At 49.7% G+C, this 23,506-nt stretch overlaps 1 protein-coding gene across 1 annotated transcript in view; it reads right to left on the bottom strand.

Annotated features, from left to right (window-relative positions):
• LOC106563992 (glutamate receptor ionotropic, NMDA 2A) overlaps nt 1–23,506 on the bottom strand; it is a 428,098-nt gene that overhangs the window by 34,278 nt on the left and 370,314 nt on the right. Inside the window, exons 16-17 of the mRNA XM_045690511.1 lie at nt 15,960–16,147; nt 2,750–2,988 (exon numbers count right to left, since the gene is read on the bottom strand). Coding sequence (XP_045546467.1) covers nt 2,750–2,988; nt 15,960–16,147 — 427 coding nt within the window. The remainder of the gene's footprint in view (nt 1–2,749; nt 2,989–15,959; nt 16,148–23,506) is intronic.

Raw genomic sequence — 23,506 nt, 5'->3', positions numbered from 1 at the left:
ATCTCTCTCTCTCTCTCTCTTTCTCTCCTCCTCCTCCTCCTCCATCCCCTTCTCCCTCTATATCTCTCTCTCCTCCTCCATCCCCTTCTCCCTCTATCTCTCTCTCCCTCTCTCTCTCCTCCTCCATCCCCTTCTCCCTCTATCCTTCACCCTCCTTTCTCTATCCCCTTCTCTCTCTCTCTCCTCTCTCTCTCTCCTTCTCCATCCTTCCTCCATCCCCTTTCTCTCTCCCTCGCTCTCTCCCTCTCTCTCTCCTTCTCCCTCCTTCCTACATCTCCCTCTCTCTCTCTTTCCTTTCTTCCTCCATCCCCTTCTCTCTCTCTCTCTCTCTCTCCCCTTCTCCCTCCTTCCTCCTTCCTCCATCCCCCCTCTCTCTCTCTCTCTCTCTCTCTCTCTCTCTCTCTCCTTCTCCCTCCTTCCTCCATCCCCTTCTCTCTCTCTCCTTCACCCTCCTTCCTCCATCTGTCTCTCTCCTTCTCCCTTCTTCCTCCACCCCCTTCTCTCTCTCTCTCTCTCTCTCTCTCTCTCTCTCTCTCTCTCCTTCTCTCTTCTCTCTCTCTCTCTCTCTCTCTCCCTCCCCTGACAGACAGAGCAGTGAAACATCAACGTGACCTGCTGTAGAAGAGGTGTTCTTCAGCCCTTAGCCCATGTATCTTACTCCCTACATCCTACCTCCTACCCAACCCCTCATCCTTACCCTACTTTTCTTCAGCCCTTAGCCCATGTATCTTACTCCCTACATCCTACCCCCTACCCAACCCCTCATCCTTACCCTACTTTTCTTCAGCCCTTAGCCCATGTATCTTACTCCCTACCCCCTACCCCCTACCCAACCCCTCATCCTTACCCTACTTTTCTTCGGCTCCTGGCTCCTACCCCCTACACCAGCGGAGGCTGGTGGGAGGAATTAAAGGAGGACTGGCTCTTTGTAAAGGTTGGAATGGAATCAATGGAACGCAGTCAAACACGTTGTGTCCATGTATTTGATGTGTTAGGTACTGTTCCATTAATTCCATTCCAGCCAATTACAATGAGCCTGTCCTTTTATAGCTCCTCCTACCAGCCTCCTCTGCCCTACACCTTAACCCCTACATTCTACACCTTAACCCCTACATTCTACACCTTAACCCCTACATTCTACACCTTAACCCCTATATTCTACAGCCTAACCCCTACATTCTACACCTTAACCCCTACATTCTACACCTTAACCCCTACATTCTACAGCCTAACCCCTACATTCTACACCTTAACCCCTACATTCTACACCTTAACCCCTACATTCTACACCTTAACCCCTACATTCTACACCTTAACATTCTACACCTTAACCCCTACATTCTACACCTTAACCCCTACATTCTACAGCCTAAACCCTACATTCTACAGCCTAACCCCTACATTCTACACCTTAACCCCTACATTCTACACCTTAACCCCTACATTCTACACCTTAACCCCTACATTCTACAGCCTAACCCTTACATTCTACACCTTAACCCCTACATTCTACACCTTAACCCCTACATTCTACAGCCTAACCCCTACATTCTACACCTTAACCCCTACATTCTACAGCCTAACCCCGACATTCTACACCTTAACCCCTACATTCTACACCTTAACCCCTACATTCTACACCTTAACCCCTACATTCTACACCTTAACCCCTACATTCTACACCTTAACCCCTACATTCTACAGCCTAACCCTTACATTCTACACCTTAACCCCTACATTCTACACCTTAACCCCTACATTCTACAGCCTAACCCCTACATTCTACACCTTAACCCCTACATTCTACACCTTAACCCCTACATTCTACATTCTACACCCTAACCCCTACATTCTACACCTTAACCCCTACACCTTAACCCCTACATTCTACACCTTAACCCCTACATTCTACAGCCTAACCCCTACATTCTACACCTTAACCCCTACATTCTACACCTTAACCCCTACATTCTACAGCCTAACCCCTACATTCTACACCTTAACCCCTACATTCTACACCTTAACCCCTACATTCTACAGCCTAACCCCTACATTCTACACCTTAACCCCTACATTCTACACCTTAACCCCTACATTCTACACCTTAACCCCTACATTCTACACCTTAACCCCTACATTCTACAGCCTAACCCCTACATTCTACACCTTAACCCCTACATTCTACAGCCTAACCCCTACATTCTACAGCCTAACCCCTACATTCTACACCTTAACCCCTACATTCTACACCTTAACCCCTTCATTCTACACCTTAACCCCTACATTCTACACCTTAACCCCTACATTCTACACCTTAACCCCTACATTCTACACCTTAACCCCTACATTCTACAGCCTAACCCCTACATTCTACACCTTAACCCCTACATTCTACACCCTAACCCCTACATTCTACACCTTAACCCCTACATTCTACACCTTAACCCCTACATTCTACACCTTAACCCCTACATTCTACACCTTAACCCCTACATTCTACAGCCTAACCCCTACATTCTACACCTTAACACCTCCATTCTACACCTTAACCCCTACATTCTACACCTTAACCCCTACATTCTACACCCCAACCCCTACATTCTACACCCTAACCCCTACATTCTACACCTTAACCCCTACATTCTACACCTTAACCCCTACATTCTACACCTTAACCCCTACATTCTACAGCCTAACCCCTACATTCTACACCCTAACCCCTACCCAGTACCCTACCCTTCAGTCTTACCCTACTGATGGTGAAGAGTAGACCAGGTCGTCCGTTACAGACTCCAGTGAAACAGTATCTCAGCCGCCAGTAGAAGAGGTGTTCTGATATGAAGGTAATTAGAGACAGGCCCATGGCGGTAGCCAGCATGTAAAACACTCCGGCCATGTTGTCTATATCCAGCTGACTGGACATCACCTCGTTCTTCTCATGGTGACAGATCCCCGTTAGCCAGATAGCCTCCAACTCCTCCATCTCACCTGGAGTAGAGGGGAGGGAGAGGGAGAGAGAGAGAGAGAGAGAGAGAGGGAGAGGGAAGGGGTAGAGAGAGAGAAAGAGAGAAAGAGAGAGAGAGGGGGAAGGGGTAGAGAGAGAGAGGGTGGGGTAGAGAGAGAGAGGGAGAGAGAGAGAGAGGGTGGGGGTAGAGAGAGAGAGAAAGAGAGAAAGAGAGAGAGAGGGGGAAGGGGTAGAGAGAGAGAGAGAGAGAGAGAGGGTGGGGTAGAGAGAGAGAGGGAGAGAGAGAGAGAGGGTGGGGGTAGAGAGAGAGAGGGTGGGGGGTAGAGAGAGAGAGGGTGGGGGTAGAGAGAGAGGGAGAGAGAGAGGGAGATAGAGAGGGTGGGGGCAGAGAGAGAGAGTGAGAGAGAGAGAGGTTGACAGTAAGTAAAGTCTATTACATGATCTATTGACAGAGAGAGAGGTAGACAGTAAGTAAAGTATATGACATGATCTATTGATAGAGAGAGGTAGACAGTAAGTAAAGTATATGACATGATCTACTGATAGAGAGAGAGAGGTAGACAGTAAGTAAAGTATATGACATGATCTATTGATAGAGAGAGAGAGGTAGACAGTAAGTAAAGTATATGACATGATCTATTGATAGAGAGAGAGAGAGGTAGACAGTAAGTAAAGTATATGACATGATCTATGATAGAGAGGTAGACAGTAAGTAAAGTATATGACATGATCTATTGATAGAGAGAGAGGTAGACAGAGTAAGTAAAGTATATGACATGATCTACTGATAGAGAGAGAGAGGTAGACAGTGAGTAAAGTCTATTACATGATCTATTGATAGAGAGAGAGGTTAGAGAGACAGCAGACATTGAGACAGACAGAGGGGGTACAGAAGTGTAGTGAGAAGGGGAGGCAGAAAGGGGTGATGAGGGGGAGACAGAAGCGGGTGGGGAGGGGTGAGGAGGGGGAGACAGAAGGGGGTGGAGATGGGTGAGGAGGGAGAGACAGAAGGATGGGGAGGAGGGGTGAGGAGGAGGAGACCGAAGGGGGTGAGGAGCGGTGATGAGGGGGAGACAGAAGGGGGTGGGGAGGGGTGAGGAGGGGGAGACAGAAGGGGGTGGAGATGGGTGAGGAGGGGGAGACAGAAGGATGGGGAGGAGGGGTGAGGAGGAGGAGACAGAAGGATGGTGAGGAGGGGTGAGGAGGAGGAGACAGAAGGGGTGGGGAGGGGTGATGAGGGGGAGACAGAAGAATGGGGAGGAGGGGTGAGGAGGGGGAGACAGAAGGGGGTGAGGAGGGGTGAGGAGGGGGAGACAGAAGGATGGGGAGGAGGGGTGAGGAGGGGGAGACAGAAGGGGGTGAGGAGGGGGTGATGAGGGGGAGACAGAAGGGGGGTGAGGAGGGGGAGACAGAAGCGGGTGGGGAGGGGTGAGGAGGGGGAGACAGAAGGATGGGGAGGAGGGGGTGAGGAGGGGGAGACAGAAGGGGGTGACGAGGGGGAGACAGAAGGGGGTGGAGATGGGTGAGGAGGGGGAGACAGAAGGATGGGGAGGAGGGGTGAGGAGGAGGAGACGGAAGGGGGTGAGGAGGGGTGAGGAGGGGGAGACAGAAGGATGGGGAGGAGGGGTGAGGAGGAGGAGACAGAAGGGGGTGGGGAGGGGTGATGAGGGGGAGACAGAAGGATGGGGAGGAGGGGTGAGGAGGGGGAGACAGAAGGGGGTGAGGAGGGGTGAGGAGGGGGAGACATATTGGTGGGGAGGAGGGGTGAGGAGGGGGAGACAGAAGGGGGTGAGGAGGGGTGATGAGGGGGAGACAGAAGGGGGTGAGGAGGGGGAGACAGAAGTGGGTGGGGAGGGGTGAGGAGGGGGAGACAGAAGGGGGTGAGGAGGGGGAGACAGAAGGGGGTGGAGATGGGTGAGGAGGGGGAGACAGATTGATGGGGAGGAGGGGTGAGGAGGAGGAGACAGAAGGGGGTGAGGAGGGGGAGACAGAAGCGGGTGGAGATGGGTGAGGAGAGGGAGACAGAAGGATGGGGAGGAGGGGTGAGGAAGGGGAGACAGAAGGATGGGGAGGAGGGGTGAGGAGGAGGAGACAGAAGGGGGTGAAGAGGGGTGAGGAGGGGTGAGGAGGGGGAGACAGAAGGATGGGGAGGAGGGGTGAGGAGGAGGAGACAGAAAGGGGTGAGGAGGGGTGAGGAGGGGGAGACAGAAGGGGGTGAGGAGGGGAGACAGAAGCAGGTGGGGAGGGGTGAGGAGGGTGAGACAGAAGGGGTTGGAGATGGGTGAGGAGGGGGAGACAGAAGGATGGGGAGGAGGGGTGAGGAGGAGGAGACAGAAGGGGGTGGGGAGGGGTGAGGAGCGGGGAGAAAGAAGGATGGGGAGACAGAAGGATGGGGAGGAGGAGACAGAAGGATGGGGAGGAGGGGTGAGGAGGAGGAGACAGAAGGATGGGGAGGAGGGGTGAGGAGGAGGAGACAGAAGGATGGGGAGGAGGGGTGAGGAGGAGGAGACAGAAAGGGGTGAGGAGGGGTGAGGAGGGGTGAGGAGGGTGAGACAGAAGGGGGTGGAGATGGGTGAGGAGGGGGAGACAGAAGGATGGGGAGGAGGGTTGAGGAGGAGGAGACAGAAGGGGGTGGGGAGGGGTGAGGAGGGGGAGAAAGAAGGATGGGGAGACAGAAGGATGGGGAGGAGGAGACAGAAGGGGGTGGGGAGGAGGGGTGAGGAGGGGGAGGAGGGGTGAGGAGGAGACAGAAGGGAGAGAGGAGACATGTCAGTGCTGACACATGGCCACTGAGCTGCAATGGAATACAGTTATTAACATCATGAGACTGTCTGTGTGTGTGTGTGTGTGTGTGTGTGTGTGTGTGTGTGTGTGTGTGTGTGTGTGTGTGTGTGTGTGTGTGTGTGTGTGTGTGTGTGTGTGTGTGTGTGTGTGTGTGTGTCTAACCCAGAGGTTACTGACTGGCCTGTAGAAAAGGAACCTGTTGTCAAACTAAATGCTTAACAACTCTCAGCAGTTAGATGTTCCTCTCTCTCTGTCTGTCTCTCTCAATTCAATTCAATTCAATTCAATTCAATTCAATTCAATTCAATTCAATTCAATTCAATTCAATTCAAGGGGCTTTACTGGCATGGGAAACATGTGTTAACATTGCCAAAGCAAGTGAGGTAGATAATATACAAAAGTGAAATAAACAATAAAAATGAACAGTAAACATTACACATACAGAAGTTTCAAAAGAATAAAGTTATTACAAATGTCATATTATGTATATATACAGTGTTGTAACAATGTACAAATGGTTAAAGTACACAAGGGAAAATAAATTAGCATAAATATGGGTTGTATTTACAATGGTGTTTGTTCTTCACTGGTTGCCCTTTTATTGTGGGTCTGTGTAATCTGAGGGAAATATGTGTCTCTAATATGGTCATACATTTGGCAGGAGGTTAGGAAGTGCAGCTCAGTTTCCACCTCATTTTGTGGGCAGTGTGCACATAGCCTGTCTTCTCTTGAGAGCCATGTCTGCCTACGGCGGCCTTTCTCAATAGCAAGGCTATGCTCACTGAGTCTGTACATAGTCAAAGCTTTCCTTATGTTTGGGTTAGTCACAGTGGTCAGGTATTCTGCCACTGTGTACTCTCTGTTTAGGGCCAAATAGCATTCTAGTTTGCTCTGTTTTTTTGTTAATTCTTTCCAATGTGTCAAGTAATTATCTTTTTGTTTTCTCATGATTTGGTTAGGTCTAATTGTGTTGCTGTTGCTGTCCTGGGGCTCTGTGACGTCTGTTTGTGTTTGTGAACAGAGCCCCAGGACCAGCTTGCTTAGGGGACTCTTCTCCAGGTTCATCTCTCTGTAGGTGATGGCTTTGTTATGGAAGGTTTGGGAATCGCTTCCTTTTAGGTGGTTGTAGAATTTAACGGCTCTTTTCTGGATTTTGATAATTAGTGGGTATCGGCCTAATTCTGCTCTGCATGCATTATTTGGTGTTCTACGTTGTACACAGAGGATATTTGAGCAGAATTCTGCAGGCAGAGTCTCATTTGGTGCTTGTCCCATTTTGTGAATTCTTGGTTGGTGAGCGGACCCCAGACCTCACAACCATAAAGGGCAATGGGTTCTATGACTGATTCAAGTATTTTTAGCCAGATCCTAATTGGTATGTTGAATTTTATGTTCCTTTTGATGGCATAGAAGGCCCTTCTTGCCTTGTCTCTCAGATCGTTCACAGCTTTGTGAAAGTTACCTGTGGCGCTGATGTTTAGGCCGAGGTATGTGTTGTTTTTTGTGTGCACTAGGGCAACGGTGTCTAGATGGAATTTGTATTTGTGGTCCTGGCGACTGGACCTTTTTTGGAACACCATTATTTTGGTCTTACTGAGATTTACTGTCAGGGCCCAGGTCTGACAGAATCTGTGCAGAAGATCTAGGTGCTGCTGTAGGCCCTCCTTGGTTGGGGACAGAAGCACCAGATCATCAGCAAACAGTAGACAGTTGACTTCAGATTCCAGTAGGGTGAGGCCGGGTGCTGCAGACGTTTCTAGTGCCTGCGCCAATTCGTTGATATATATGTTGAAGAGGTGGGGCTTAAGCTGCATCCCTGTCTCACCCCACGGCCCTGTGAGAAGAAATGTGTATTTTTTTTTGCCTATTTTAACCGCACACTTGTTGTTTGTGTACATGGATTTTATAATGTCGTATGTTTTACCCCCAACACCACTTTCCATCAATTTGTATAGCAGACCCTCATGCCAAATTGAGTCGAAGGCTTTTTTGAAATCAACTAAGCATGAGAAGACTTTGCCTTTGTTTTGGTTTGTTTGTTTGTCAATTAGGGTGTGCGGGGTGAATACAGGGTCTGTTGTACGATAATTTGCTAAAATGCCAATTTGACATTTGCTCAGTACATTGTTTACACTTAGGAAATGTACGAGTCTGCTGTTAATGATAATGCAGAGGATTTTCCCAAGGTTCTCTCTCTCTCTCTTTTCACTCTAGTAAAGTTAGGTTGAATATCCTTCTAACACACACATCTTCTTAGACATTAACACTGTAGTAAAGTTAGGTTGCATCCTGACTCTCCTAAAGTGTGCACTTCCAGTTATGGATTTAAAAGCCTTGGATTGGTGTTATCGTTGGCTAACTGAGTTTCTGTGTGAGTGTGTGTGTGTGTGTGTTTCTGTGTGTGTGTGTGTGTGTGTTTCTGTGTGTGTGTGTGTGTTTCTGTGTGTGTGTGTGTGTTTCTGTGTGTGTGTGTGTGTTTCTGTAGTGTGTGTGTGTGTGTGTGTGTGTGTGTGTGTGTGTGTGTGTGTGTGTGTGTGTGTGTGTGTGTGTGTGTGTGTGTGTGTGTGTGTGTGTGTGTGTGTGTGTGTTTGTAGCAACATATTAACTATGATAGAGTATCAGTATGATACCTGGGGGGGGATGAACTATGAGGGAGAGTAGTGGTAACCGTGGTAACTGTGTGATGGTAATACTGTAGTCTGCTAGCTGGCTGTGTGAATGTAACCATGGTAACTATGTGATGGTAATACTGTAGTCTGCTAGCTGGCTGTATGAATGTAACCATGGTAACTGTGTGATGGTAATACTGTAGTCTACTAGCTGGTCTATCTTCCTGTTATTAGCTATCATAGCATGCCTACCAATAATATACCCTTATTCCTGAAGTGTGCACTCGTTCACTACTTCCCAGACATTGAAAAGCATTGGATTGGTGGAGGTACTTGTGGGAGTCTCCTATTTCTCATTCAAGTCATTTCCTTTCAGATCACTGAAGGGAAGGGAACAAGTGTACACTTTGGGAGGAAGGACAGATGGACCAGAGTGGAACATGCTAGCTGTGTGGCGTGGTACGGAAGGCTGTATTGTAGTGTACTGTAGTGTAGTGGAGATACTACATTGTAGTGATTAGTGACACTGTAGTGTACCATCTTGTACAGTCACAGTTCAGTGTTGTGTAAATGTATTGTATTGTATTGTACTACAGGAGTTATTCTGGTAAAGTGAACTGTCCCTCAGGGCAAATGGTGTCCATTTAGTGGAGCTGTATGGTTCAGTTACTGCTGCTCTCCTCTCCTCCCTCTCATCACTCTCCCCTCTCCTCCCTCTCCCCTCTCCTCCTCTCATCACTCTCCCCTCTCCTCCTCTCATCACTCTCTCCTCTCTCCTCTCTTTCCTTTCTCATCCCTCTCTCCTCTCTTCCTCTCATCACTCTCTCCCCTCTCCTCTTTCCTTTCTCATCCCTCTCTCCTCTCTTCCTCTCTTCCTCTCATCACTCTCTCCCCTCTCCTCTCTTCCTCTCATCACTCTCTCCCCTCTCCTCTCTTTCCTTTCTCATCCCTCTCTCCTCTCTTCCTCTCATCACTCTCTCCCCTCTCCTCTCTTTCCTTTCTCATCCCTCTCTCCTCTCCTCCCTCTCTCCCCTCTCCTCTCTTTCCTTTCTCATCCCTCTCTCCTCTCATCACTCTCTCCCCTCTCCTCTCTTTCCTTTCTCATCCCTCTCTCCTCTCCTCTTCTCATCACTCTCTCCCCTCTCCTCTCTTTCCTTTCTCATCCCTCTCTCCTCTCTTCCTCTCATCACTCTCTCCCCTCTCCTCTCTTTCCTTTCTCATCCCTCTCTCCTCTCCTCCCTCTCTCCCCTCTCCTCTCTTTCCTTTCTCATCCCTCTCTCCTCTCCTCCCTCTCTCCCCTCTCCTCTCTTTCCTTTCTCATCCCTCTCTCCTCTCCTCCTCTCATCACTCTCTCCCCTCTCCCCTCTCCTCTCTTTCCTTTCTCATCCCTCTCTCCTCTCCTCCTCTCATCACTCTCTCCCCTCTCCTCTCTTTCCTTTCTCATCCCTCTCTCCTCTCTTCCTCTCATCACTCTCTCCCCTCTCCTCTCTTTCCTTTCTCATCCCTCTCTCCTCTCCTCCTCTCATCACTCTCTCCCCTCTCCTCTCTTTCCTTTCTCATCCCTCTCTCCTCTCTTCCTCTCATCACTCTCTCCCCTCTCCTCTTTCCTTTCTCATCCCTCTCTCCTCTCTTCCTCTCATCACTCTCTCCCCTCTCCTCTTTCCTTTCTCATCCCTCTCTCCTCTCTTCCTCTCATCACTCTCTCCCCTCTCCTCTCTTTCCTTTCTCATCCCTCTCTCCTCTCTTCCTCTCATCACTCTCTCCCCTCTCCTCTCTTTCCTTTCTCATCCCTCTCCCCTCTCCTCCTCTCCTCCCTCTCTCCCCTCTCCTCTCTTTCCTTTCTCATCCCTCTCCCCTCTCCTCCTCTCCTCCCTCTCTCCCCTCTTTCCTTTCTCATCCCTCTCTCCTCTCTTCCTCTCATCACTCTCTCCCCTCTCCTCTCTTTCCTTTCTCATCCCTCTCTCCTCTCTTCCTCTCATCACTCTCTCCCCTCTCCTCTTTCCTTTCTCATCCCTCTCTCCTCTCTTCCTCTCATCACTCTCTCCCCTCTCCTCTTTCCTTTCTCATCCCTCTCTCCTCTCTTCCTCTCATCACTCTCTCCTCTCTCCTCTCTTTCCTTTCTCATCCCTCTCTCCTCTCTTCCTCTCATCACTCTCTCCCCTCTCCTCTTTCCTTTCTCATCCCTCTCTCCTCTCTTCCTCTCATCACTCTCTCCCCTCTCCTCTTTCCTTTCTCATCCCTCTCTCCTCTCTTCCTCTCCTCCCTCTCTCCCCTCTCCTCTCTTTCCTTTCTCATCCCACTCTCCTCTCTTCCTCTCATCACTCTCTCCCCTCTCCTCTCTTTCCTTTCTCATCCCACTCTCCTCTCTTCCTCTCATTACTCTCTCCCCTCTCCTCTTTCCTTTCTCATCCCTCTCTCCTCTCTTCCTCTCCTCTCCTCTCTCCCCTCTCCTCTCTTTCCTTTCTCATCCCTCTCTCCTCTCTTCCTCTCATCACTCTCTCCCCTCTCCTCTTTCCTTTCTCATCCCTCTCTCCTCTCCTCCTCTCCTCCCTCTCTCCCCTCTCCTCTTTCCTTTCTCATCCCTCTCTCCTCTCTCCCTCTCCTCCCTCTCTCCCCTCTCCTCTTTCCTCTCTTTCCTTTCTCATCCCACTCTCCTCTCTTCCTCTCCTCCCTCTCTCCCCTCTCCTCTCTTTCCTTTCTCATCCCTCTCTCCTCTCTCCCTCTCCTCCCTCTCTCCCCTCTCCTCTTTCCTCTCTTTCCTTTCTCATCCCACTCTCCTCTCTTCCTCTCCTCCCTCTCTCCCCTCTCCTCTCTTTCCTTTCTCATCCCACTCTCCTCTCTTCCTCTCCTCCCTCTCTCCCCTCTCCTCTCTTTCCTTTCTCATCCCTCTCTCCTCTCTTCCTCTCATCACTCTCTCCCCTCTCCTCTCTTTCCTTTCTCATCCCTCTCTCCTCTCCTCCCTCTCTCCCCTCTCCTCTCTTTCCTTTCTCATCCCTCTCTCCTCTCCTCCCTCTCTCCCCTCTCCTCTCTTTCCTTTCTCATCCCTCTCTCCTCTCCTCCTCTCATCACTTCTCTCTCCCCTCTCCTCTCTTTCCTTTCTCATCCCTCTCTCCTCTCCTCCTCTCATCACTCTCTCCCCTCTCCTCTCTTTCCTTTCTCATCCCTCTCTCCTCTCTTCCTCTCATCACTCTCTCCCCTCTCCTCTCTTTCCTTTCTCATCCCTCTCTCCTCTCCTCCTCTCATCACTCTCTCCCCTCTCCTCTCTTTCCTTTCTCATCCCTCTCTCCTCTCCTCCTCTCATCACTCTCTCCCCTCTCCCCTCTCCTCTCTTTCCTTTCTCATCCCTCTCTCCTCTCTTCCTCTCCTCCCTCTCTCCCCTCTCCTCTCTTTCCTTTCTCATCCCTCTCTCCTCTCTTCCTCTCATCACTCTCTCCCCTCTCCTCTTTCCTTTCTCATCCCTCTCTCCTCTCTTCCTCTCATCACTCTCTCCCCTCTCCTCTTTCCTTTCTCATCCCTCTCTCCTCTCTTCCTCTCATCACTCTCTCCCCTCTCCTCTCTTTCCTTTCTCATCCCTCTCTCCTCTCTTCCTCTCATCACTCTCTCCCCTCTCCTCTCTTTCCTTTCTCATGCCTCTCCCCTCTCCTCCTCTCCTCCCTCTCTCCCCTCTCTTTCCTTTCTCATCCCTCTCCCCTCTCCTCCTCTCCTCCCTCTCTCCCCTCTTTCCTTTCTCATCCCTCTCTCCTCTCTTCCTCTCATCACTCTCTCCCCTCTCCTCTCTTTCCTTTCTCATCCCTCTCTCCTCTCTTCCTCTCATCACTCTCTCCCCTCTCCTCTTTCCTTTCTCATCCCTCTCTCCTCTCATCACTCTCTCCCCTCTCCTCTTTCCTTTCTCATCCCTCTCTCCTCTCTTCCTCTCATCACTCTCTCCCCTCTCTCCTCTCTTTCCTTTCTCATCCCTCTCTCTTCCTCTCATCACTCTCTCCCCTCTCCTCTTTCCTTTCTCATCCCTCTCTCCTCTCTTCCTCTCATCACTCTCTCCCCTCTCCTCTCTTTCCTTTCTCATCCCTCTCTCCTCTCTTCCTCTCCTCCCTCTCTCCCCTCTCCTCTCTTTCCTTTCTCATCCCACTCTCCTCTCTTCCTCTCATCACTCTCTCCCCTCTCCTCTCTTTCCTTTCTCATCCCACTCTCCTCTCTTCCTCTCATTACTCTCTCCCCTCTCCTCTTTCCTTTCTCATCCCTCTCTCCTCTCTTCCTCTCCTCTCCTCTCTCCCCTCTCCTCTCTTTCCTTTCTCATCCCTCTCTCCTCTCTTCCTCTCATCACTCTCTCCCCTCTCCTCTTTCCTTTCTCATCCCTCTCTCCTCTCCTCCTCTCCTCCCTCTCTCCCCTCTCCTCTTTCCTTTCTCATCCCTCTCTCCTCTCTCCCTCTCCTCCCTCTCTCCCCTCTCCTCTTTCCTCTCTTTCCTTTCTCATCCCACTCTCCTCTCTTCCTCTCCTCCCTCTCTCCCCTCTCCTCTCTTTCCTTTCTCATCCCTCTCTCCTCTCTCCCTCTCCTCCCTCTCTCCCCTCTCCTCTTTCCTCTCTTTCCTTTCTCATCCCACTCTCCTCTCTTCCTCTCCTCCCTCTCTCCCCTCTCCTCTCTTTCCTTTCTCATCCCACTCTCCTCTCTTCCTCTCCTCCCTCTCTCCCCTCTCCTCTCTTTCCTTTCTCATCCCTCTCTCCTCTCTTCCTCTCATCACTCTCTCCCCTCTCCTCTCTTTCCTTTCTCATCCCTCTCTCCTCTCTTCCTCTCATCACTCTCTCCCCTCTCCTCTCTTTCCTTTCTCATCCCTCTCTCCTCTCTTCCTCTCATCACTCTCTCCCCTCTCCTCTCTTTCCTTTCTCATCCCTCTCTCCTCTCTTCCTCTCATCACTCTCTCCCCTCTCCTCTTTCCTTTCTCATCTCTCTCTCCTCTCTTCCTCTCATCACTCTCTCCCCTCTCCTCTTTCCTTTCTCATCCCTCTCTCCTCTCTTCCCTCTCTCCTCTCTCCTCTCTTTCCTTTCTCATCCCTCTCTCCTCTCTTCCTCTCATCACTCTCTCCCCTCTCCTCTTTCCTTTCTCATCCCTCTCTCCTCTCTTCCTCTCATCACTCTCTCCCCTCTCCTCTTTCCTTTCTCATCCCTCTCTCCTCTCTTCCTCTCCTCCCTCTCTCCCCTCTCCTCTCTTTCCTTTCTCATCCCACTCTCCTCTCTTCCTCTCATCACTCTCTCCCCTCTCCTCTCTTTCCTTTCTCATCCCACTCTCCTCTCTTCCTCTCATCACTCTCTCCCCTCTCCTCTTTCCTTTCTCATCCCTCTCTCCTCTCTTCCTCTCCTCTCCTCTCTCCCCTCTCCTCTCTTTCCTTTCTCATCCCTCTCTCCTCTCTTCCTCTCATCACTCTCTCCCCTCTCCTCTTTCCTTTCTCATCCCTCTCTCCTCTCTTCCTCTCATCACTCTCTCCCCTCTCCTCTTTCCTTTCTCATCCCTCTCTCCTCTCCTCCTCTCATCACTCTCTCCCCTCTCCTCTCTTTCCTTTCTCACCCCTCTCTCCTCTCCTCCTCTCCTCCCTCTCCTCTCTTTCCTTTCTCATCCCTCTCTCCTCTCCTCCTCTCATCACTCTCTCCCCTCTCCTCGCTTTCCTTCTCATCCCTCTCTCCTCTCCTCGCCCCTCTCTCCTCTCTTTCCTTTCTCATCCCTCTCTTCTCTTCTCCTCTCATCCCTCTCTCCTCTACATCTTCTTTCATCCCTCTCTCCTCCTCTCATCCCACTCTCCTCACCTCTCATCCCTCTCTCCTCCTCTCATCCCTCTCTCCTCCTTTCATCCCACTCTCCTCACCTCCTCTCATCCCTCTCTCCTCTCCTCACTCTCTCCTGAATGAGAATGAGTGAGCTAACTGTAAGTGGCTCTGGATAAGAGCGTCTGCTAAATGACTAACGTTAAATGTAGAGAGATGAGAAGAGAGTGTAGGATATGAAGAGAGACGAGAAGAGAGATGAGAAGAGAGTGTAGGATATGAAGAGAGACGAGAAGAGAGATGAGAAGAGAGTGTAGGATATGAAGAGAGATGAGAAGAGAGTGTAGGATATGAAGAGAGACGAGAAGAGAGTGTAGGATATGAAGAGAGACGAGAACAGAGTGTAGGATATGAAGAGACGAGAAGAGAGTGTAGGATATGAAGAGAGATGAGAAGAGAGTGTAGGATATGAAGAGAGACGAGAAGAGAGTGTAGGATATGTAGAGAGATGAGAAGAGAGTGTAGGATATGTAGAGAGATGAAAAGAGAGAAGAGAAGGAAAGGAAGGAAGGAAAGTAGTGGAAAGGAAAGGAGAGGAAAGGATAGGAGAGGAAAGGAGAGGAAAGGAAAGGAAAGGAGAGGAAAGGAGAGGTGAGCAGAGGAAAGGAAAGGACAGGAGAGGAAAGGATAGCAGAGGAAAGGAAAGGAGAGGAGAGCAGTGGAAAGGAAAGGAGAAGAGAGCAGAGGAAAGGAAAGGAAAGGAGAGCAGAGGAAAGGAGAGGAGAGCGGAGCAGAGGAAAGGAAAGGAAAGGAGAGCAGACGAAAGGATAGGAGAGCAGAGAAATGGAGAGGGAGAAGAGGAGAGCAGAAGAAAGGAGAGGAGAGGAAAGAGGGAGGAGAGGAGAAGAGGAGAGGAAAGGAGAAGAGGAAAGGAAAGTAGAGTAAAGGAGAGTAAAGGAGAGCAGAGGAAAGGAAAGGAGAGGAAAGGAGAGGAGAGCAGAGGAAAGGAGAGGAGAGCAGACAAAAGGGGAGGAAAGGAGAGGAAAGGAGAGGACCACATACAGCGAGGTGTAGACAATACAATGACATGCTTACTTGCAACTTCTCCTCTCTTGGACTTGGCTAACAGAAGTGTAACAGTATGCAGTAGAAAAGACAGATGAAATAACAAACAGAAATAAGCATGCAAGGAAGAAAGCAGTCATTTACATAGAACCCTATTTACATACAACCCTATTTACATACAACCCTATTTACATATAACCCTATTTACATACACCCCGATTTACATATAACCCTATTTACATTCACCCCTATTTACATACAACCCTATTTAAATATAACCCTGTTTACATATAACCCTGTTCACATATAGCCATATTTACATATACATGTATTTACATATATATAAATAACCACATATACAGTATAGAAATACAGTATTGGGTGAGAGAGGAGAGGACAGTGATATAGAAGGGTTAAATATGGTAGAGGGGAGGAGAGGAGAGCAGAGCAGAGGAAAGGAGAGGAGAAGAGAAGGGAGGAGAGTAGCGGATGGAGGGCAAAGGAGAGGAAAGGAAAGGAGGAAAGGAGGGGAGGAGAGAAGAGGAGATGAGAGCAGAGGAAAGCCGAGGAGAAGAGAGGATAGGAAATGAAAGGAAAGGAGAGAATAGGACAGGAGAAGAGAGGGGAGGAGAGGAGAAGAGAGGAGAAGAGAGGGGAGGAGAGGAGAAGAGAGGAGAAGAGAGGAGAAGAGAGGAGAGGACAGGAAAGGAAAGGAAAGGAGAGAGGAGAGGATATCAGAGGAAAGAGGAAAGGAGAGGAGAGGAGAGGAGAGGAGTGTCCTACCATCTCCTATGATGGCCAGTATAGCCAAGTCCACCTGTCGTTTCCAGTGCGACCCTTTCTGCAGAGCGATGCCATAGCCGGTGGTGGCAAAGATGTACCCGCTGCCGATGGTGACCAGCTTACAGCCATCGTCCCTGCCAGCCGCGTAGTTCAACACAGCAGCATCATAGATGAAGGCATCCAGTTTACTGTAACAAAAGACACAGGAAAAATAAACTCAGTTTACTGTAACAAAACACACAGAGGAAATGTAAACTCAGTTTACTGTAACAAAACACACAGAGGAAATATAAACTCAGTTTACTGTAACAAAACACACAGAGGAAATATAAACTCAGTTTACTGTAACAAAACACACAGAGGAAATATAAACTCAGTTTACTGTAACAAAAAACACAGACGAAAAATAAACTCAGTTTACTGTAACAAGACACACAGGAAATATAAACTCAGTTTACTGTAACAAAACACACAGAGGAAATATAAACTCAGTTTACTGTAACAAAACCCACAGAGGAAATATAAACTCAGTTTCCTGTAACAAAACACACAGAGGAAATATAAACTCAGTTTCCTGTAACATGACACACAGATGAAATTCCCACTGTGAAGCATAGAGGAGGAGGTGTGATAGTGTGGGGAGCTTTGCTGGTGAGACTGTCTGTGATTTATTTATTTAGAATTCAAGGCACACTTATCCAGCATGGCCACCACAGCATTCTGCAGCAATACGCCATCCCATCTGGTTTGCGCTTAGTGGAACTATCATTTGTTTTTCAACAGGACAATGACCCAACACACCTCCAGGCTGTGTAAGGGCTATTTGACCAAGAAGGAGAGTGATGGAGTGCTGCATCAGATGACCTGGCCTCCACAATCTCCTGACCTCAACACAAATGAGATGGTTTGGGATGATTTGGACCGCAGAGTGGAAAAGCAGCCAACAAGTGCTCAGCATATGTGGGAACTCCTTCAAGATGTTGGAAAAGCATTCCAGGTGAAGCTGGTTGAGAGAATGCCAAGAGTGTACAAAGCTGTCATCAAGGCAAAGGGTGGCTACATTGAATAATCAAAACTTAGATTAACACTTTTTTTGTTACTACATGATTCCATATATGTTATTTCATAGTTTTAAAAATTTCTACAATGTAGAAAATAATAAAACAAATTAAGAAAAACCCCTTGAATGAGTAGGTTTGTCCAAACTTTTGACTGGTACTGTAGGTTTCAGTGTATTTCACTTCTTCTAGGGACAGTGTGTGTGTGTGTGTGTGTGTCCAGTGGGTTCACCTCTTCACGGTCGGAAACTACAAGAAATAAACAATTCAATTTAATTTCATAGTTCAAAAATGTTCTACATCTACATTCTACATTCCAGACTCCAAATAAACAGCCTGGAACGCTAACGGACAAGGGATCTGAAAGACGGCAGAGAGCTGAGGAGATTTCACATCGACCTTCGGCTGCACTCTCTGAAACTCGACTGGCCGATGAAGAGCACCTGTAGGAGAGGAAAGGCAGATAGACCCTTTTCTTGAAAGGAAAGCTGGCTGGTGAACCAAGGGTCCCTGGAGTGGGGATTGGTTATTAACAATGGACTCATCGGCCACTTCGACAAACGCCTTTATGACCATCCGTTTTGTGCTTTGCAAACAATCAAATGGCTACAGTTTTGCTGGTTGTGTGAATGTAACCATAGTAACTGTTACGGTCCAACCCTTTGACTCACAGGATGAAGTTAAACAGAGATTCTCCGGTACTTCTGTATACTTTGTAGCTAATAGTTCTGAAAGTAGTGGCTCGCGAGCCAAAAGTGGTCCCCGTAAATTGCGTACTACGTCACATACGTGTCAGACATATCCACCACGTCATTGCTCTCGCTCGCTCTGCCGTGTGTGCGTCTTGCTAGCTGTCACTCAAATGGTAAGGGGCTGAAGCTCATTGTTTAGAATTCAAATTGCTAGGGGGCAGGCCCACGTTGTGAAACATTTAGGGAAAATGGCACATCACATTTTTCTGAAAACAGTCTCTTTCAAACTAGGGATCTCATGGCTAATTGAGGTAAAACAGTAATTCTGCTCTTAGATTATGCATGTATAAACTACATATTGACACATCCAGCCAAAAGCGGGAGGTTTAAAAAATTCTAAGTTCAGGAATATGTCTTTAAGGAGACCTTCTATGCTGACCTGGATGGAATTCTGAGACAAATTCCAAGAAGACAAGATACATCTACTTGGGGATTTTAATGCCTGGGTCAGATGGAACCACAGTCTTTTGAGAGTCACAATTGGGAAAGAAGGAGTAGGCAATAGAAACTCAAATGGAGTTATTCTGCTCAGTAAATATGTAGAACATGGTCTCACCATCACCAACACACTCGTCCCACAAAATAACAGAAAACGGCAACACCTCCAGGCTGCTCTTGGTGCAGAACCCAGAAAATAACCTGAGGAGATTGAAACACACTGGAGCATAATAAAGTCCACCATCCTCAACACCTACAAGGACAACCTTCACTATAAGACCCAAAAGGACGACCCCACCGACTGTAAGACCCAAAAGGACAAGGACCCCACCGACTGTAAGACCCAAAAGGACAAGGACCCCACCGACTGTAAGACCCAAAAGGACAAGGACCAAACCGACTGTAAGACCCAAAAGGAAAGGGCCCCACTGACTGTAAGACCCAAAAGGACAAGGACCCCACCGACTGTAAGACCCAAAAGAACGACCCCACCGACTCTAAGACCCAAAAGGATGACCCCACCAACAGTAAGACCCAACAGGGCGACCCCACCGACTGTAAGACCCAAAAGGACAAGGACCCCACCGACTGTAAGACCCAAAAGGACAAGGACCCCACCGACTGTAAGACCCAAAAAGACAAGGACCCCACCGACTGTAAGACCCAAAAGGACAAGGACCCCACCGACTGTAAGACCCAAAAGGACAAGGACCCCACCAACTGTAAGACCAAAAAGGACAAGGCCTCACCGACTGTAAGACCCAAAAGGTCAAGGACCCCACCGACTGTAAGACCCAAAATGATGACCCCACCAACTGTAAGACCCAAAAGAGTGACCCCACCGACTGTAAGACCCAAAAGGACAAGGAACCCACCGACTGTAAGACCAAAAAGGACAAGGACCCCACCGACTGTAAGACCCAAAAGGACAAGTACCCCACCGACTGTAAGACCCAAAAGGAAAGGGCCCCACCGACTTTAAGACCCAAAAGGACAAGGACCCCACCGACTGTAAGACCCAAAAGGACGACCCCACCGACTGTAAGACCCAAAAGGACGACCCCACCGACAGAAAGAACCAAAAGGATAATGCCACCGACTGTAAGACCCAAAAGGACAAGGACCCCACCTACTGTAAGACCCAAAAGGTCAAGGACCCCACCGACTGTAAGACCCAAAAGGACTAGGCCCAACCGACTGTAAGACCCAAAAGGACAAGGACCCCACCTACTGTAAGACCCAAAAGGTCAAGGACCCCACTGACTGTAAGACCCAAAAGGACAAAGACCCCACCGACTGTAAGACCCAAAAGGACGACTCCACCGACTCTAAGACCCAAAAGGATGACCCCACCAACAGTAAGACCCAAAAGGGCGACCCCACCGACTGTAAGACCCAAAAGGACAAGGACCCCACCGACTGTAAGACCCAAAAGGACAAGGACCCCACCGACTGTAAGACCCAAAAGGACAAGGACCCCACCGACTCTAAGACCCAAAAGGATGACCCCACCAACAGTAAGACCCAAAAGGACAAGGACCCCACAGAATGTAAGACCCAAAAGGACGACCCCACCGACTGTAAGACCCATAAGGACAAGGACCCCTTCGACTGTACGACCCAAAAGGACAAGGACCCCACGAACTGTAAGACCCAAAAGGACAAGGACCCCACCGACTGTAAGACCCAAGAGGACAAGGACCCCACCGACTGTAAGACCCAAAAGGACAAGGACCCCACCGACTGTAAGACCAAAAAGGACAAGGCCCCACCTACTGTAAGCCCCAAAAGGACAAGGACCCCACCAACTGTAAGACCCAAAAGGACAAGGACCCCACCGACTGTAAGACCCAAAAGGATGACCCCACCAACTGTAAGACCCAAAAGAGTGACCCCACCGACTGTAAGACCCAAAATTACAAGGACCCCACCGACTGTAAGACCCAAAATTACAAGGACCCCACCGACTGTAAGACCCAAAAGGACAAGGACCCCACCCACTGTAAGACCAAAAAGGACAAGGACCCCACCGACTGTAAGACCAAAAGGACAAGGACCCCACCGACTGTAAGACCCAAAAGGACAAGTACCCCACCGACTGTAAGACCCGAAAGGACAAGGATCCCACCTACTGTAAGACCCAAAAGGTCAAGGACCCCACCGACTGTAAGACCCAAAAGGACGACCCCACCGACTCTAAGACCCAAAAGGATGACCCCACCAACAGTAAGACCCAAAACGACAAGGACCCCACCGAATGTAAGACCCAAAAGGACGACCCCACCGACTGTAAGACCCATAAGGACAAGGACCCCATCGACTGTACGACCCAAAAGGACAAGGACCCCACCAACTGTAAGACCCAAAAGGACAAGGACCCCACCGACTGTAAGACCCAAGAGGACAAGGACCCCACCAACTCTAAGACCCAAAAGGATGACCCCACCAACAGTAAGACCCAAAAGGGCGACCCCACCGACTGTAAGACCCAAAAATGACAAGGACCCCACCGACTGTAAGACCCAAAAGGACGACCCCACCAAAGGTAAGACCCAAAAGGACAAGGACCCAACCGACTGTAAGACCGAAAAGGACGACCCCAAGACCCAAAAGGATGACCCCACCAACTGTAAGACCCAAAAGGACAAGGAACCCACCAACTGAAAGACCCAAAAGGACGACCCCACCGACTGTAAGACCCAAAAGGACGACCCCACCGACTGTAAGACCCAAAAGGACAAGGACCCCACCGACTTTAAGACCCAAAAGGACAAGGACCCCACCGTCTGTAAGACACAAAAGGATGACCCCACCAACTGTAAGACCCAAAAGGGCGAGCCCACCGACTGTAAGACCCAAAAGGACGACCCAACCGACTGTAAGACCCAAAAGGACAAGGATCCCCCTGACTGTAAGACCCAAAAGGACAAGGACCCCACCGACTGTAAGACCCCAAAGGACAAGGACCCCACCGACTGTAAGACCAAAAAGGACAAGGAGCCCACCGACTGTAAGACCAAAAAGGACAAGGCCCAACCGACTCTAAGACCCAAAAGGACAAGGATCCCACCTACTGCAAGACCCAAAAGGACAAGGCCCCACCTACTGTAAGCCCCAAAAGGACAAGGACCCCACCAACTGTAAGACCCAAAAGGACAAGGACCCCACCGACTGTAAGACCCAAAAGGATGACCCCACCAACTGTAAGACCCAAAAGAGTGACCCCACCGACTGTAAGACCCAAAATTACAAGGACCCCACCGACTGTAAGACCCAAAATTACAAGGACCCCACCGACTGTAAGACCCAAAAGGACAAGGACCCCACCCACTGTAAGACCAAAAAGGACAAGGACCCCACCGACTGTAAGACCAAAAAGGACAAGGACCCCACCGACTGTAAGACCCAAAAGGACAAGTACCCCACCGACTGTAAGACCCGAAAGGACAAGGATCCCACCTACTGTAAGACCCAAAAGGTCAAGGACCCCACCGACTGTAAGACCCAAAAGGACGACCCCACCGACTCTAAGACCCAAAAGGATGACCCCACCAACAGTAAGACCCAAAACGACAAGGACCCCACCGAATGTAAGACCCAAAAGGACGACCCCACCGACTGTAAGACCCATAAGGACAAGGACCCCATCGACTGTACGACCCAAAAGGACAAGGACCCCACCAACTGTAAGACCCAAAAGGACAAGGACCCCACCGACTGTAAGACCCAAGAGGACAAGGACCCCACCAACTCTAAGACCCAAAAGGATGACCCCACCAACAGTAAGACCCAAAAGGGCGACCCCACCGACTGTAAGACCCAAAAATGACAAGGACCCCACCGACTGTAAGACCCAAAAGGACGACCCCACCAAAGGTAAGACCCAAAAGGACAAGGACCCAACCGACTGTAAGACCGAAAAGGACGACCCCAAGACCCAAAAGGATGACCCCACCTACTGTAAGACCCAAAAGGACAAGGAACCCACCAACTGAAAGACCCAAAAGGACGACCCCACCGACTGTAAGACCCAAAAGGACGACCCCACCGACTGTAAGACCCAAAAGGACAAGGACCCCACCGACTTTAAGACCCAAAAGGACAAGGACCCCACCGTCTGTAAGACACAAAAGGATGACCCCACCAACTGTAAGACCCAAAAGGGCGAGCCCACCGACTGTAAGACCCAAAAGGACGACCCAACCGACTGTAAGACCCAAAAGGACAAGGATCCCCCTGACTGTAAGACCCAAAAGGACAAGGACCCCACCGACTGTAAGACCCCAAAGGACAAGGACCCCACCGACTGTAAGACCAAAAAGGACAAGGAGCCCACCGACTGTAAGACCAAAAAGGACAAGGCCCAACCGACTCTAAGACCCAAAAGGACAAGGATCCCACCTACTGCAAGACCCAAAAGGAAAGGGCCCCACCGACTGTAAGACCCAAAAGGACAAGGACCCCACTGACTGTAAGACCCAAAAGGAAAGGGCCCCACCGACTGTAAGACCCAAAAGGACAAGGACCCCACTGACTGTAAGTCCCAAAAGGACGACCCCATCGACTGTAAGACCCAAAAGGACGACCCCACCGACTGTAAGACCCAAAAGGGCTACCCCACCGACTGTGAGACCAAAAGGACAAGGACCCCACCGACTGTAAGAACCAAAAGGACAAGGACCCCACCGACTGTAAGAACCAAAAGGACGACCCCACCGACGGTAAGACCCAAAAGGACAAGGACCTCACCAACTGTAAGACCCAAAAGGACAAGGACCCCACTGACTGTAAGCCACAAAAGGACAAGGACCCCACCGACTGTAAGACCCAAAAGGACAAGGACCCCACCGACTGTAAGACCAAAAAGGACAAGGCCCCAACGACTGTAAGCCCCAAAAGGACAAGGACCCAACAACTGTAAGACCAAAAAGGACGAGGCCCCACCGACTGTAAGACCCAAAACGACGACCCCACCGACTGTAAGACACAAAAGGATGACCCCACCAACTGTAAGACCCAAAAGGGCGAGCCCACCGACTGTAAGACCCAAAAGGACGACCCCGCCGACTGTAAGACCCAAAAGGACAAGAATCCCCCTGACTGTAAGACCCAAAAGGACAAGAACCCCACCGACTGTAAGACCCAAAAGGACAAGGATCCCACCGACTGTAAGACCAAAAAGGACAAGGACCCCACCGACTGTAAGACCAAAAAGGACAAGGCCCACACGACTCTAAGACCCAAAAGGACAAGGATCCCACCTACTGTAAGACCCAAAAGGTCAAGGACCCCACCGACT

This window comes from Salmo salar, chromosome ssa12, assembly GCF_905237065.1.
Source record: "Salmo salar chromosome ssa12, Ssal_v3.1, whole genome shotgun sequence".
Taxonomy (NCBI): Eukaryota; Metazoa; Chordata; class Actinopteri; order Salmoniformes; family Salmonidae; genus Salmo; species Salmo salar.
Note: the sequence above shows the minus strand (reverse complement) of the source record. Positions and strands in the feature narration are given on the sequence as shown.